This window comes from Triticum dicoccoides, chromosome 7B, assembly GCF_002162155.2.
Source record: "Triticum dicoccoides isolate Atlit2015 ecotype Zavitan chromosome 7B, WEW_v2.0, whole genome shotgun sequence".
Taxonomy (NCBI): domain Eukaryota; kingdom Viridiplantae; phylum Streptophyta; class Magnoliopsida; order Poales; family Poaceae; genus Triticum; species Triticum dicoccoides.
In genome coordinates, this window is record NC_041393.1 from 606,758,645 (window position 1) to 606,773,798 (window position 15,154).

Consider the following 15,154-nt stretch of genomic DNA (forward strand, 5'->3'; position numbering starts at 1 on the left):
TTTCCTTTGAACACAAGAGTATATGAATTTGTTCTACCATGATGAGTAACACTATTATCATATTGCCAAGGCCGACCTAACAATAAAGAACAAGCTCGCATAGGTACAACATCACAGTCAACGTAATCATGATATGAACCAAGTGTAAATTGTACTCGCACACGACGTGTTACCTTCAACTTACCACAGTAATTGAACCATTGGATGTAATATGGATGGGGATGTCTCGTAGTGGTGAGGGAAAGCTTCTCTACCATCTCCATACTCGCCAAATTATTGCAGCTTCCACCATCAATAATCACACGAATGGAATGCCCTTTGACAACAAACTTAGTTTGAAAAAGATTATGGCGTTGAGGCATCTCATCATGCCCCACCTGGGCACTAAGTACTCGCATGGTTACAAGGCTTGGGTATTGATCGGCCAACTCAGCATTAATATGTATCTCCTCCGTGTCATGCTCCTTAGTGTCATCTGCATTATTAGTGGCAAGCATAACACGCGTATCTTCATCTAAATCACTAGCAGAGGAGTACTCACCATCTTCTCACACAATGAAAGCATGTTTATTCGGGCAATCCTTCATCAAGTGCCCGCCACCTTTGCATATATGACACTTTATGTCTCTTGTGCATCCAGAAGAAGTGGTGGGTGCTTGAGAAATTGCTCGCGATGCCGCAGAGGATTGTGGATCTGATTTCGAACTTGTTGGGAGTGCACCACTGTTCGAGATATGTGGTGTTGCCTCGGTAGTGGGTGGGATAGTTGGAGAGTGTGTCCATGATGAGTGACGACCTGCAGAAAAGTTACCTCGTCCCTTGTTGTGCCGTCCCTGTACTTCCCTTTCAGCTTTACAAGCAAAATGAAACAAACGAGTAATAGAATTGTACTCCTTATAGTCCAATATATCCTGAATATCACGATTCAAACCACCTAAAAATCTAGCCATCATAGCATCGTCGGTTTCAACCAATCCACATCGCACTAAGCCAGTTTGCAATTCTTGATAATAATCCTCTACAGAACTACTACCTTGTTTTAAACGTTGCAATTCATTGAGTTTATCACGAGCATAATATGAAGGAACATAACGTTGTCGCATAGCTCGTTTTAAGGCATCCCAAGTAGTAGGTATATTATTTGCATTAATACGACAATATTCACTCCACCACATAGAAGCAAAGTTTGTAAATTCACTAGTGGCTGACCTAACTCTTTGGTTCTCAGGAATATCATGACATGCAAATTTTTGTTCAACAGAAAGTTCCCAGTCAAGATAAACATCTGGATTGTATTTACCATTGAAAGCAGGCATAGTAAATTTAATTTTAGCACTAGAGTGGTCGTAATCTCGAACATCATACCTGTGTGGACCTCGTGCCATACCTTGACGGTTGAAATGCAGTTGTCGATGAGCACGGTCATTGTGGTGGTTGACCATTTGGTCGTCCTCGGTGTCACCAGAATAATCCTCGTAATTATCCCCATGTAGCTCGTAGACGCGAGGAGGATTTTGTGGGTGCTGGTTTATGGTGGAAGCATCGGTGGCAGTAGCGGGGTGTTGTGGATGACCCATGGGCACACGTCGAGCTCGCGAAGTAACGGCAACACCCGTGGAATTATGAGGAACAACGTTGTTGTTGACGGGAAGTGCAGTCCGCAGCTCGTCCAGTCGTAACAAGATGTCTTGTAGTTGTGTGTTCACAACACCCTGTGCATCCTCAATGGCCTTGAGCCTCTCTTCGACCACAATCTGAGCACCCTCGAGTTGGGCGAGACGCTCGCTGGTGACTTTCACATCCGCAGTGAGGCCCTCAAGTGTGGGTTGATCCTGTGCCATTGTTAGCGAAAGAGAGAAAAACACACAGTGTATAATCCCTATCAACTAGTAGGACGTGGTGAAGAAAAATCGCTCACACTCAAGCTTAGTATCAAATTCTTACTTGTTCTTACCAATGCAATAGGTGGTGATCGGCGCGTTGGTGTTGGCTTCAAACGACCGATGAAGATTGGATGGAGCGATAACCAGGAATCAGTAGTGTCGGGACCTGTACTTATTGATAGGAAACAGTGTAGCTTGGCAAAGGTTTCTCAACTCACAATATCAGTGGCACAATTTAGCAAAAAGCAATGCAAGTTGAATAATTGCTCAAACTCCTAACTAGTGCTGGCAGTCGACTAGTAAGAGAGAAAACAATCTAAGTCCAGATACTGAATCAAATGAATGTGAAAACCGATCAAAATATGATTAGCTCTAAAAGCTGGATATAAGTGAGGTATAAACGCAGTGTATATCAAAACTCAAAAATAGATGATTGATGGAGTGGCGATCAAGTAGCAGCAACAATAATATCCTGAGTAGCAATTAGAACAGAACAGTTTCAAAAGAGATGTTAGCCGGCCTGATTTTGTTAACTTCTTTTTTTCTTTTTCTTTTCTCTTTTTTTTGTTTCTTTTTTTTCCTTTTTATTTTACCAGGCCGTTACCAACAAATATTCAGGACAGAAGATAAAGGATGCTACAGAATCAAATGCTACTACAAGATACAGGATTGTGTCCTACTACTACTTGAGATCATAGAGTAATAAAACGCCAGATAACTCCAAACGGTGATGTAGCAGCGCACTATGGCAGAGAAACGTGGATGCAAGGCTGCGTACAGGGGAGAGCAGGTGCAGGACGCGTGCGGCCGGCACAAAAACAAACGTGTATGCGTGTGAGGCGGACAGGCGGTGGGCAGGCGAGCGGCGGACAGGACGGACTTTGACTGATGGAACCTTGGATTGCACACACAAATCGACAAAAATATAAACAAACTGATGCAATCTCTTTTTCTTATTTCAGAGTACGGACGAGCTAGCGGCAGAAGATACGATGGACAAAAACAAGTTCGATCTAGTAGACAATTTTTTTCTCAAACGAATCTAAACCAGCACTAGTATTAGATGAATGCAATCAAAAATTTAACTACACAAATACTAGATGCAAAAATTGCTAAAGGCTAAAAAATAGATGCAGCGGATTAACTAATCTATTTTTTTTGGCTTTTTTTATTAGGACAGAAAAATCTAATCTATTAAAACTGCAAATCTCTCACCGATGAACCTGAAACTGATACCACTTGATGTGAACTGGGGACCCGATCTTTCGATGAGAGAGGATAACTACGATTTTGGGTGGGACTTGACCCTCACGATCCGGCTACCAACCATACAGGAAGAATCGTACACGACTAATATCCACGGCAATCGCTGAACCAACTCCACGGTGTTACCGACCGAGCCAACGGCGCAATCGACCTATCCACGAAGGATTTTTCCTGCAAGCAAATCGAAGAACATGCAAGAAAATAATAGCCAAGCAATCTCAAAATTGCGAATATGCTAGACGGGATTAATCTCATAAGATGGGATTCCGATAGGATGTCTTGACGATCGCACTAGCCGCTACGAGCGAAGACAAATAAAAGTAGCAATAGCTAAACTTCTCTAAACAAAACCCGAGTCTAAACCCTAACAAACGCTAACTATTTATTGAATACGGCGTCGTGGTTGTCTGTCGGTACTGCGCGCTGTCGTGTCCAATGTGGACTCCTTCAGGTAAGGCCGAATCCAATTGATGCGATGGGCCGGCGTGTACTTCCAAAGCAGCCAAAAATATCCAGGGACACATGGCCTATTCTGGTCCATGAAATCTAATCCTTCTTTGCTTCTCTTGCACTTGTTAGTTGTAGACGTAGCATGCATGATAGATGGTTCGGTTGAGCCCATGCAAATTAGCACAGCTGCTTGTAGATTCAAGACCGAATGATTTTCATCTTCTAACTCTTTATCACTTTCTCTCCTGAGTACTAGAAAATTGACACATGAGTGTAACATCATATTCTCATTAGTTAAATTATAAGTAGAAAGGAGCGACAGAACCTGATTATTTATTTGTCTCGCACGCGCTCTAGTCATAGGTCCAGATGCAACTGTGTCAACGATGTCTCGTGTAATATTTGTAGATGTATTTATGGTATCTATGTCCACATCACTGGTGGTCTCAATGGGCCTGACTGGTGGGCCCAATACTTTCAACTTTGCAATGTGTGACACACTGTCACCTGTGCTGAGAGTTTGTGTAGTGGTTTTCATTGATGATATTCTCATATTCAGCAAAACTTATGCTTCGCATCTGGAACACCTGACTCAAGTGGTGTCTTCATTGGAACAACACAAATGACATGTTAAACTCTCCAAATGTGCTTTTGCTCAGACAAAAATTAGTTACCTGGGGCATGTTATTAGTGGGGAAGGGGTAGCTACAGACCCTGCCAAGATCTTTACTATTAAAGAATGGCCAGTTCCAGTTTCTGCTAAGGAAGTCAGGGGATTTTTGGGACTAGCTGGGTACTATAGAATTCATTTCTCATTATGGAATGTTGAGCAAGCCACTGTCCAATCTCTTGAAGAAAGGTGTACCATATCACTGGACAGATGTAGAGCAACAAGCTTTTGTTCTATTGAAACAAGCTTTAGTGTCAGCTCCAGTATTGGCTCTTCCTGGTTTCTCAAAAACTTTTGTTGTGGAAACAGATGCTTGTGATGTTGGTTTGGGTGTTGTGCTTATGCAGGATGGTCACCCTTTGGCTTATGTCCGTAAAGCACTGGGACCCAGGAACCAAACACTTTCAGTTTATGAGAAAGAGTATTTGGCTATTCTGTTGGCAGTTGAGCAGTGGCGCCAGTATCTTCAGGTTTCTGAGTTTGTTATCAGAACTGATCAGCGCAGCTTGGCCGGTTTAACTGAACAGAGATTACACACTAAGTGGCAGCAGAAGGCACTTACTAAGTTGTTGGGATTGCAATATACTATTGCTTACAAGAAAGGGACTGAGAACAGTGTTGCTGACTCTCTTTCTCGAAGACCACATACTGATAAGGATGTGTTGCCTGAGTTGCATATTGTTATTTCTGTTCAACCTGCATGGTTACAAGAGATTGTGCATAGTTATCAATCTGATCAGTTTGCTTCTGAATTATCACAAAAGTTAGCTGCTGCTCCCAACTCTGACAACAAGTTTTCTCTTCGAGATGGGATCCTCAGAATAGGCAAATGTGTTTGGGTGGGCCAGTGCCCTAAGCTGCAAACAAAGATTGTGGCTGCATTTCATGACAGTCCTATTGGGGGGCACTTTGGATTCCCAGTTACTTACAGAAGAGTTCATCAGGTGTTTCACTGGAAAGGTATCAGAGGGTTTGTGAAAAGCTATGTGCAACACTGCTTGGTGTATCAGCAAGCAAAGCCCGAGCGGGTGCCATATCCAGGTTTACTGCAGCCTCTTCCTGTTCCAAACACACCTTGGGAGATGGTTACGATGGATTTTGTCGAGGGACTTCCAATATCTGGTCCTTACAATTGTCTGCTGGTGGTTATCGATAAGCTGTCAAAGTATGGGCATTTTATTCCACTGCATCACCCGTTTACGGCAGAAACTATGGCTAAAGTGTTTCTGAATACAGTTTATAAGTTGCATGGCATGCCTCTCTCCATCGTTTCAGACCGTGATCGAGTGTTTACCAGCAAGTTTTGGAAGGAACTATTTTAGGCGTGTGGTGTCCTGCTCAGAATGAGCACAACTCGCCACCCACAGTATGATGGACAGACGGAAAGAGTTAATCAGCAGGTCGAGTGTTTTCTTCGGTGCTTCGTCAGTGCTCATCCCTCTCGCCGGGCCAAATGGATTCCGTTATGTGAGTTTTGGTATAATACTAACTGGCACTCAGCTACCGGGAAAACTCCATTTGAAATCATATATGGACATGCACCGCGGCACTTTTGGTTGGCTGCAGAAGATGCAATTTAGTCTGAAGATTTGCACCAGTGGCTTGCAGGCCGTCAGACCATTTTGGAGTGAGTTCGACATCACTTGTTGCAAGCACAGCAACAAATGAAAACACAAGCAGACAAACATCGGAGTGATCGTGAATTTGCAGTGGGGGAGCATGTTTTCCTGGAGCTGCAACCTTACTTACAGTCATCAGTTGCCCCTCGGGCCAACCATAAGCCGACATTCAAGTTTTATGGACCGTTTGAGATCTTGGAGCGCATTGGGGCAGTGGCTTATCGTTTTGATTTACCAGCAGGCAGTAAAGTGCATCCAGTGTTTCATGTGTCTCTCCTTCGGAAGGTGTTACAGCCAAAGCACAAGGTATTGCTTCAGTTGCCTACTCCTGATGATCATTTTCAAATCCCTGGGCAGATTTTGAATCAACGAGTGGTTCGTCGAGGATCTGGGTCTCTTGTTCAAGTTCTGGTTAAGTGGAGTGCAACTCTTGTCGAAATGGCTACTTGGGAAGACAAGGTGACCTTGCAGCAAAAATTTCCGCGAGCACCGGCTCGGGGGCAAGCCATTTATAAGGAGGGTGGGATTGTCAGCGATCCGATCCCGAGGTGGGCCAGAAGCCAGTTGAAGAGACGAGAAGGCCCAGGAGGCAGACTCGCCTTCCGGCTCGGCTAGCTGGGCCAGAATGGGCCTAGAACGCTTCACTACATATACTCTGCTTCAACGCAGACGAAGGCGGTGAAGAGGATAACGGCTAGGTGGCGTGTGTGGTGTGTGCTCCTGCGTGAGCGATCTTCTTGTAATCCTTTCTTGTAGTTTGAATTCATGGCAATGGCCAAATACAAACCCTAGACCTCACATAAAAATGACATTTGTGGAATTTGTGGCAAAAAAAATCAGCTCTTAAAAAGTGTTTTTGAAAATAACATTTTTGGAGGATCAATTTTGTTTTTTTGGCCAGGGCTTCCACAAACGTCATTGGACGATGAAACTCTGCAAGCATCCAGAAGTTTGCCCCAAAAAATCAGTTTTTTTTAAAAGGAAATTGTCCTATTTTACTCTGCGTCGGTCTTGCATTTTCGCTACAAATAGCTTTGAAAAAAAAAACCATGTTCCCACAACGTTGTCTCTCCTCGCGGCCGGCCACCAACTGACGACCAACCGCGGACCAAGACGAGCAGCAAGCTCTCTTGGTGTGCTCAGCTCTGCTTCGTCCGAGATCCCCTCCTCCTATCTCAGCCCAGCGCCGTCTTCTTCCACCCCATCGATATCTCTCCCCGCTCCGCTCCCCATCACGAACAGCTGGTCGAAGCGAGCGGCTGGTCTATCAATGGCGGAGGAGACCGAGACCGAGAAGCCGCTCTTCTCTCCGACAGATGTCTCGCTCCACGCATCCACGAAGGACTGCTGGGTCGTCATCCATGGCAAGGTTGTCAGGCACAGAGAGGAATCTTCATTCCTCGTCTTTAGATTCTGTTGGTTAGGAGATCTGGTTTGGCATTCTTGATTTGCCCGTTTCTCTGATCCTCTCCCCTTTTCCTCTGATTTGGTTGCCTTTCAGGTGTACGATGTGACCAAGTTCTTGGAGGACCACCCCGGCGGAGAGGATGTCCTGCTCCATGCATCTGGTACAAAATCCATCCATTGTCTGCTTCTTCTGCTTTAGTTCTGGATTTCTTCTGATTCATCATTGTCTGCTTAATTGTCATGTTACTACTGATTTCTTATTCCCTGAAAAAAAAGGTACTACTGATTTGTTAAAAAGGCATCAATATAGGTTAGCTTCAGTAGTTGGGACTTGCAAAAGGTCAACCAGAATAGTTGGAAATATAGGAGACCGACTTATCGAAAATGCTCACTGGGACATGGTGCTAGGCGAGGATGGAATCCCAACCACACCCTACCTTTTTTCTTTATTTTTTTTTATTTTTTTGTGGTTTCTTTTTTTTTTAGTAATTTTTAGTAACACACCCTGCCTAAATGATGTCGTCCTCGCCTGCCCCCCCAATGGATTTTCCCTGTAATACTGGGCCGTGGAAGCATTGCTGCCGTGGTGTTCTTACCGGGCCTGATGATGCCCAAACGAACGAGAGGCGCATAGGCTGGTTGCCCGAGTGAAGCACGGACTCTCTCTGTTCTTTCGTTTAGTACCACCTCGCTGATGGAGAGCAGAGAGGTGGACGAGGGAGATATAAAAGGAGGGGCAGGGCAACAATGCAAATCATACCTTTCTCGGCCTTTTGGCTAAGATAAAATGTAGTATCTGTTCTTATCAGTTTAATATCTGATATATGGGGTACATCCTCACAATGATATTAAGTTTATTTTTTGTGGAGGAGGGTCCATAACAGTGGCTTGCCATTGGGGCCCTTAGGTGTCGCCCGGGCGTTGCACTACAGCCTAGGCAGGCGCACCCCAACCAAAACTAATTTAAAACTTCAAATTTTCCTAAAAGAATTGTCATGTTTTTTTCCCTGTGCAACAGTTGCAACTAAATCGCCATTTGGGCAGTCATTGTGTGGTATGTTTTTCAAAGTGCGCCTAGAGCCCTGAACACTGCTAGCATACCCACTATTGCTTCGCTGGCTCTATTTTCTTACTATGTATGCCTACACTATTACTCCCTCCGTTCCAAAATACTTGTCTTTCTAGGCATTTCAAATGGACACAACATATGGATGTATGTAGACATATTTTAGAGTGTAGATTCGCTCATTTTGCTCCGTATGTAGTCACTTGTTGAAATCTCTAGAAAGACAAATATTTAGGAACGGAGGGAGTATATCATTTGTTTCCCTCAGAGAAGTAAAAGGGCCAACATCATGTATAAAGTTTAGTGAATCACAGGACAGAAAAAAAAAACAGTTGGGGAATGGCCCCCCACGTCCCAAAAATCCGCGTCCACCAACTTATGGAAATTAGTACATTTTCTTTTCTTACAAATGTTTGTGTTCCGTTGCGTAAAATCGTCAAGCCTCATTAATCACACTAGCCTTTTATTCTTTCGACAGCTGCATTAGTTCCATGATAACTTATTGCCTCTTTAAACACATATTATAATAGTTTAACCAATGGACAATAACTGTAATATTTACACACTTGGCATGGCTTTCAAAGTGATCTATCTGAAAAGGGCATACCAAATTGCTGATGAGTTGTTCAATTTTATTTCGTCCATGTTTGATCAATTCTTGAAGCCTCTGGGGATGCCACGGAGGCTTTTGAAGATGTGGGACACAGCACATCAGCCATCAGCATGATGAGCAGCTACCTGATCGGAAGCATCGAGGACTATGTGCCTCCCAGTGCAACGAAGGACGCCACAGCTATTGGCAGTGATGTGCTGCCAGATTCCAGAACAATGCAGAGGAACAAAGGCTCTCCCGCTCCAAACACATTTCTGGACTTCGTGCTCCCTTTATGTATGCTTGGCATGGCCTTTGCAGCTTGGTACTACCTAACATTCGTGGCCGAGAGCTAGTGAATTCGGACAAGATTCATATCATTGCACATTTTTACGTTAATAGTGTTGCTGCATCGATACATTGAGGGAACATAAACTTGGTCACAGAACCATTTGCTCTTGATGGAGGTTTCTTGATGTAGCTTGAAAGAACTAGGCATATTTCGCCCTTTCAAATTTGTTGGATCTTCTTGGAGGCTGGCCTGCCTATAACACAAACCATGGCAGTGACACTGAGGAGTGGACACTGAGATGTATGGATAGGGCATTTGCCTTTACTTTCGCTTCCAATCAATTGTTCAAGAATTTATCTTAGTTGCGTGATGGGTGTTCCAAGTGATCTAGTACTTATTCACTTGACACATAAAGTGATCACATGGATCCACTGGGCAATCTAGAACTCCAGGAAAACATGCAGTATAGGCTATGTATAATAATATGCCACCTCTGCTCGCTTGGACATACTATCAGAACAAATCACATTTTTTCTTCTGAGTGAACAATGTTCCATGTGTCGCTTTATCCGTAGAATCAGCCTCCAGGGTAAAAATTTCTAGTACACATACTTCATGTACCGTCCATAAATCATAATATAATATATTTTTTGTTCTTGATCATACAACAGTTATATCTCTCCATGCATCAGAGCTGATGCCTGATGCTGAACACATCTTGAACAAGCCTGTGAATTTCTTCTATTGAAGTAACTGAATTAGAACAAAGACTGACAGTGAATGCAGGTAATAGTTGTCAAGAGTGAAATCTGTATCACATTAAGAGCAAAGTGTGTACCTTACTGACAAATAGGCTAATTCAATTAAGGTAGACAAGGATCGACATTATTGTTTTGGATCCACACCTATGGAAATGCTCACCTGGTCACCCCTAGTCATTTTTTTCCGCAGTAGGATGGTAAATCATTTATGCAGAGATAGCTGGGTAAACAATATCAGTGGCCTCGGGAATAAATCAATGCTCTAGGGTCATTTTCCATTTCATTTTATGTTTTCTGAAGTTTATTCACACCCTCTAGATATGATACTTGATCAGAGCTAGAGAGACTTGCAGTTTCAAAATTGAAGACAACCATGGTGAGTTCCAACCTTTTCGAAAATGGTGAGTTTCAACCAATGGAGATTGTCGATGAGGTAGCATCGGGCAATGGAGATCCGACCACTGTTTGTTGTGTCGATGGGGAGGAGAAGACGGGCGAGCAGGTGCATCTACCCAGCAATATGCTCGCCAAAAATCCTTTGTCGCTCGTCTTTGTAGCGCCTGGCATGAAACCGACGACTCATCCTGTGTCATGCACACTGACCTGCTTTTGCTCTCGCTCACGGATGCGTTCCTCAGCCTGAAGGATCCTACACTCATGAAATTCTTTGCCTGACCCTCCTCCTCAAATGGAGGGTGGGCTGAAAGTGAGAAATCTTCATCTATCGATGAGGGATAATGCACATTGTTGGGTGGGTTGCCTAACCCTCCTCCTCAAGTGGCGGGTGGGTTGAAAGTGACCAATGGCCTGGAGGAAAACCCGGTCGGCTCCCGCATCGCCTAACCCTAGGTGACACGGGTGATACCCTTTAAGATCCGGATTGGATTACAAAAAGGTTCCATGTCTTTTCCCCAAGGAACCAAAGGGTGACCAGTCGAGTTGGCAAGGTGGCGACGTCGAAGACGAACCTATGCCCTGATACAAAGGTCGTCATGGAACCGATCTAAGCGTTGATGCGAACTCCCATCAACTGCGATGTTCACCTAGCAGGACCTGCATGGGATATCACCGTCAGACCTAAATCCGACAGATCCCTCGGTAGAGTATCCTTAAACTAGGCTACTTGGTGCGATGGTAACAAGGATACATGATTTACCCAGGTTCGGGCTCTCACGACAGAGATAATACCCTACGTCCTACTCTTTGCTTTATTGCGTTGGAGTGTATTGAGAGTACAAAATACCGAAAGATTGTGTGATATCTATCTCACTACAAGTGGGGAGGCCCGCTTATATAGCATACCGGGGACCCTAGGTTACAAGGCTCCTAGTCGGCTATGTACAGGGAGGAAGAACACTCCACAAATCCAGCTTCTTGACTTGCACGTCAAGTTGCCTGGAATCTTCTTGTTATCCGCCATGGGTCGTCCTACGTGGCTCAGGACGGAACCGATAAAGGGGGTCCTTGGCACAGCCCACTAGGCCGAGAATAGTAGCGATGGGATGCCCCTTAACTGGGACACCGTCACCTAGTTTCAGCTTCAAGCATCCAAGACAAATCTGAAAATGCCCTTGTGTTGATTGTTTGGTTGGAGTTTGCTAACCGGGCAATGCCGCCCGGTGAAAGTATCCTTGTTGTTTCTTTTCCTTTTTTTGAGGGTGAAAGCATCCTTGCGTTCATAGTGTTTAGGAATGAGTTTTCCTAGTTATCATACGGAAAGGAATTAGAATGAAAATGCTTCTTTCCTCCGGCAGCGCCATTCTTATGTGGAACCTCGATACGGTCTTTGATGATAATTGATCTACTTATAATTTAAGTCAAAATCATCGTGAAGCAAAAATTCCCAAGCAATACGCCTTCACGGAGCACCATTCTGTTTCTCCAATTGCGTGCATGCACCATAAACGAGCCATCAACATTTAACATGAGCCACCAGGCTTGGCCGTGCACCATCCCTCTCCTGGACTCAACACCGTGTAGGCTCTTGGCGTTGATGTTCCTGCACTTAACCAACGCCGCGTTGTTGGTGTTGCTGGCCGCCAACGAACCACGGCTGCTGCTGTTGCACGACGCCATACATTCCTAGTACACGCCTTTGGGCAACAACCTGATTTTTGCAGCAGATATCAGAGGGAACAAATCCGGCGCGCACGATATTTTGGACATCGCAGCCGTCCATTTCCCTCCCGATCGAACCGTTGAGCGCGTTAGCACGCGGATCGACGGGCCCACCACCGCCCCTCACCTCGCTCTTTAAATACCCAGCCATCCTCATCTCTTCCAGTCAGAACACAAATCCCAAATCACCAACCAAATCCCCTCCCCTCCTCTCCCGCGGCACGACGAGCACCAGCCACCGGACATGGACGCCTCAGCCACCGGAGCCGGAGCGAAGGCGAAGAAGGGCGCGGCCGGGCGCAAGGCCGGCGGCCCCAGGAAGAAGTCGGTGACGAGGTCCGTCAAGGCCGGGCTCCAGTTCCCTGTCGGCCGCATCGGGCGCTACCTCAAGAAGGGCCGGTACGCCAAGCGCGTCGGCACGGGCGCCCCCGTCTACCTCGCCGCCGTCCTCGAGTACCTCGCCGCGGAGCTGCTGGAGCTCGCCGGGAACGCCGCCAAGGACAACAAGAAGTCCCGCATCGTGCCCAGGCACCTGCTGCTCGCCGTGAGGAACGACCAGGAGCTCGGGAGGCTGCTGGCCGGCGTGACCATCGCGCACGGCGGCGTGCTGCCCAACATCAACCCGGTGCTGCTGCCCAAGAGGACGGCGGAGAAGGAGCCCAAGGAGGGCAAGTCGCCCAAGAAGACCGCCAAGTCCCCCAAGAAGGCCGACAAGAAGGCTTAGATAGAGGCGCGCATCGATTAGCTTAAGCTTTGCTGTAACGGTGATCGCTGTTTTACTAATGGTGTCGATGTAGATCTGTGCTGCCAGGAAAAAAACAACTCAGAAATCTCTCTGATTTATCCAAATTGTTCGCTCTGTCGTCTGTTCTTGATATCGCAATGTGACATATGTGCTGTGGGAAGACTCAGATCTGTTTGAATTTGTCAACATTTCTTGCTCGGGGCACTGAGAAGGCTGGTACAAATTCGTGATTCGTTTGAGCGAAGTTTTCCTTCGAATTTTCAGCAGTGCACACCGTCTGATCGACCGCCGGAGCATGACTCAATGCCAAACCTGGTCAAATGTATTATAGAAAAAAAACGTCGCCAAATGGGCTGTTTTTTGGGCTTATATCTATCAAAAAGAATTCTGAAAATAAAAATAAATGGGTCGTACCGACAAACAGGCCTGGCCCTAGGCGTCATGTTCCAGGCACAACCCGTTTAGCCACGCGCCGGGCAAGGGGACCGCCTATATGGCATGGTGCATGCCAGTGGTCGTGCCAACGCACACCCTCACTTTCCTGGCGCGCTAGGTTGGGCCAGCCCATTTGCGGGGATGGATGCCCTTATTTTTTTCGTCTTTACATTTTTATTTTTATTTTCTGTTTTATTTTACGTTAAAATAATGGCGGATGCTAGGCGTAAGCCGGCTGATAGCTAGCAGTTATAAGCCGCTTTGATAACCGCCCGATCGTGCACATTGTAGCCGGTCGCTTGGTGTCCCGCGAAACGCACTTCCCCTCGACGCATGCAGCGCCCACTCTCGCGCCTCAACACAACGCCAACTCTCGCGCTCCAACACAGGAAAAACCCATGCAGCGTCCTCTCTCGTGCTCAAGCACACCAAGCAGCAGACAGTGGCTGCGACGCCACCGGAGCTGCGATGCAGTGCAGTGACCACGACACCGCCTAAGCTGCGATGCAGCGACCATCGGAGTCGACGCCGTCGGAGCTGCGATACAGCGGCCGTCTGAGTCGACGCCTCCGGAGCTGTTATTAGATCGATCGGAAGCGTTCCTACTCTCCTGGAGGAGAGCCGCGGCTGTTTATTTATATGTTGGCAAAAACAGCTTGCCGTGAGTTACAAGAGAAGGATTAGGAATCCTGTTTGAATACAAGAAGGAATAGAACCGGGAGAGAAAGGAAGAGATAGTTGAGATTAAACTACAACTACTACTCAAACTCTAACACCCTCCCTTAATCTAAACTATCCTATGTTGAGATTTCTCTTGAACTCTTCAAAGAGCTTAACTGGCAAAGCTTTAGTGAATCCATCTGCCACTTGATCCTTGGATGGAATGAACCTTATGTCCAACTTCTTCTCTGCCACTCTTTCCCGCACAAAATGAAAATCAATTTCAATATCTTTAGTCCTTCCATGAAAAACTGGATTAGCAGAGAGATAGGTGGCTCCCAAATTATCACACCACAAACATGGAATACGGTGTTGCTTAATCCCTAATTCATCAAGCAAAGATTCCATCCAAATGATTTCAGCAGTGGCATTTGCTAATGATTTGTACTCAGCCTCTGTACTTGACCTTGACACTGTAGCTTGTTTCCTAGCACTCCAGAAAATAAGGTTTGGACCAAAAAATACCGCAAATCCTCCAGTTGACTTTCTATCATCGATACATCCTGCCCAGTCAGCATCTGAGAAAGCACTAACAAGTGAAGAACTAGAACGTCTGAATTGAAGTCCCAAACTCACAGTGTGCTTAACATATCGTACAATCCTCTTGACAGCTGACCAATGAGTGGAGTAGGAGCATGTAGATATTGACAAACCTTGTTTACAGCAAATGATATGTCTGGTCTTGTCAAAGTCAAGTACTGTAAAGCTCCAACAGTGCTTCTATATTTGGTGCTTTCCTCTTCCTTAAGTATTTCTCCTTCACGTGCTGAAAGTTGTTCTGAAGAAGACAATGGAGTAGGTGAAGGCTTGCAATCCTTCATTCCCATACGAGTTAGAAGTTTAGTAGCATATTTTTCTTGACTCAACACTATGCCATCTTGAACTTTCTTAACTTCAATGCCTAGGAAGAAGTGTAAATCACCAAGATCCTTCAAGGCAAATTCTGAACTTAAATCATGCAAGAGAGCATTAGTGGCATTTTGTGAAGAGCTTGCAACTATGATATCATCAACATAAATTAGCACAAACATGACAGTATTTGCTTTGCTATAAATGAAGAGAGACGTGTCAGCCTTGGATGCAACAAAACCAAGATGCTTCAATTGTAAGCTCAACCTTGAGAACCATGC

At 45.4% G+C, this 15,154-nt stretch overlaps 2 protein-coding genes and 1 non-coding gene across 3 annotated transcripts; all 3 read left to right on the plus strand.

The window, feature by feature from the left end:
* Positions 1 to 6,955: 6,955 nt before the first annotated feature.
* LOC119342232 (cytochrome b5-like) lies at positions 6,956 to 9,470 on the plus strand. The gene is made up of 3 exons (XM_037614079.1): positions 6,956 to 7,257; positions 7,390 to 7,456; positions 9,026 to 9,470. Exons 1-3 carry the CDS (start codon positions 7,159 to 7,161, stop codon positions 9,307 to 9,309), a joined length of 450 nt encoding a protein of 149 aa, XP_037469976.1. The 5' UTR covers positions 6,956 to 7,158; the 3' UTR covers positions 9,310 to 9,470.
* Positions 8,052 to 8,247, plus strand: LOC119342273. Its single transcript, XR_005165506.1, has one exon. It is a non-coding gene; the product is annotated as a U2 spliceosomal RNA (small nuclear RNA).
* Positions 9,471 to 12,297: 2,827 nt separating the features above from the next.
* LOC119339153 (histone H2A-like) lies at positions 12,298 to 13,026 on the plus strand. The gene has a single exon (XM_037611302.1). It carries the CDS (start codon positions 12,369 to 12,371, stop codon positions 12,846 to 12,848), a length of 480 nt encoding a protein of 159 aa, XP_037467199.1. The 5' UTR covers positions 12,298 to 12,368; the 3' UTR covers positions 12,849 to 13,026.
* Positions 13,027 to 15,154: the final 2,128 nt, after the last annotated feature.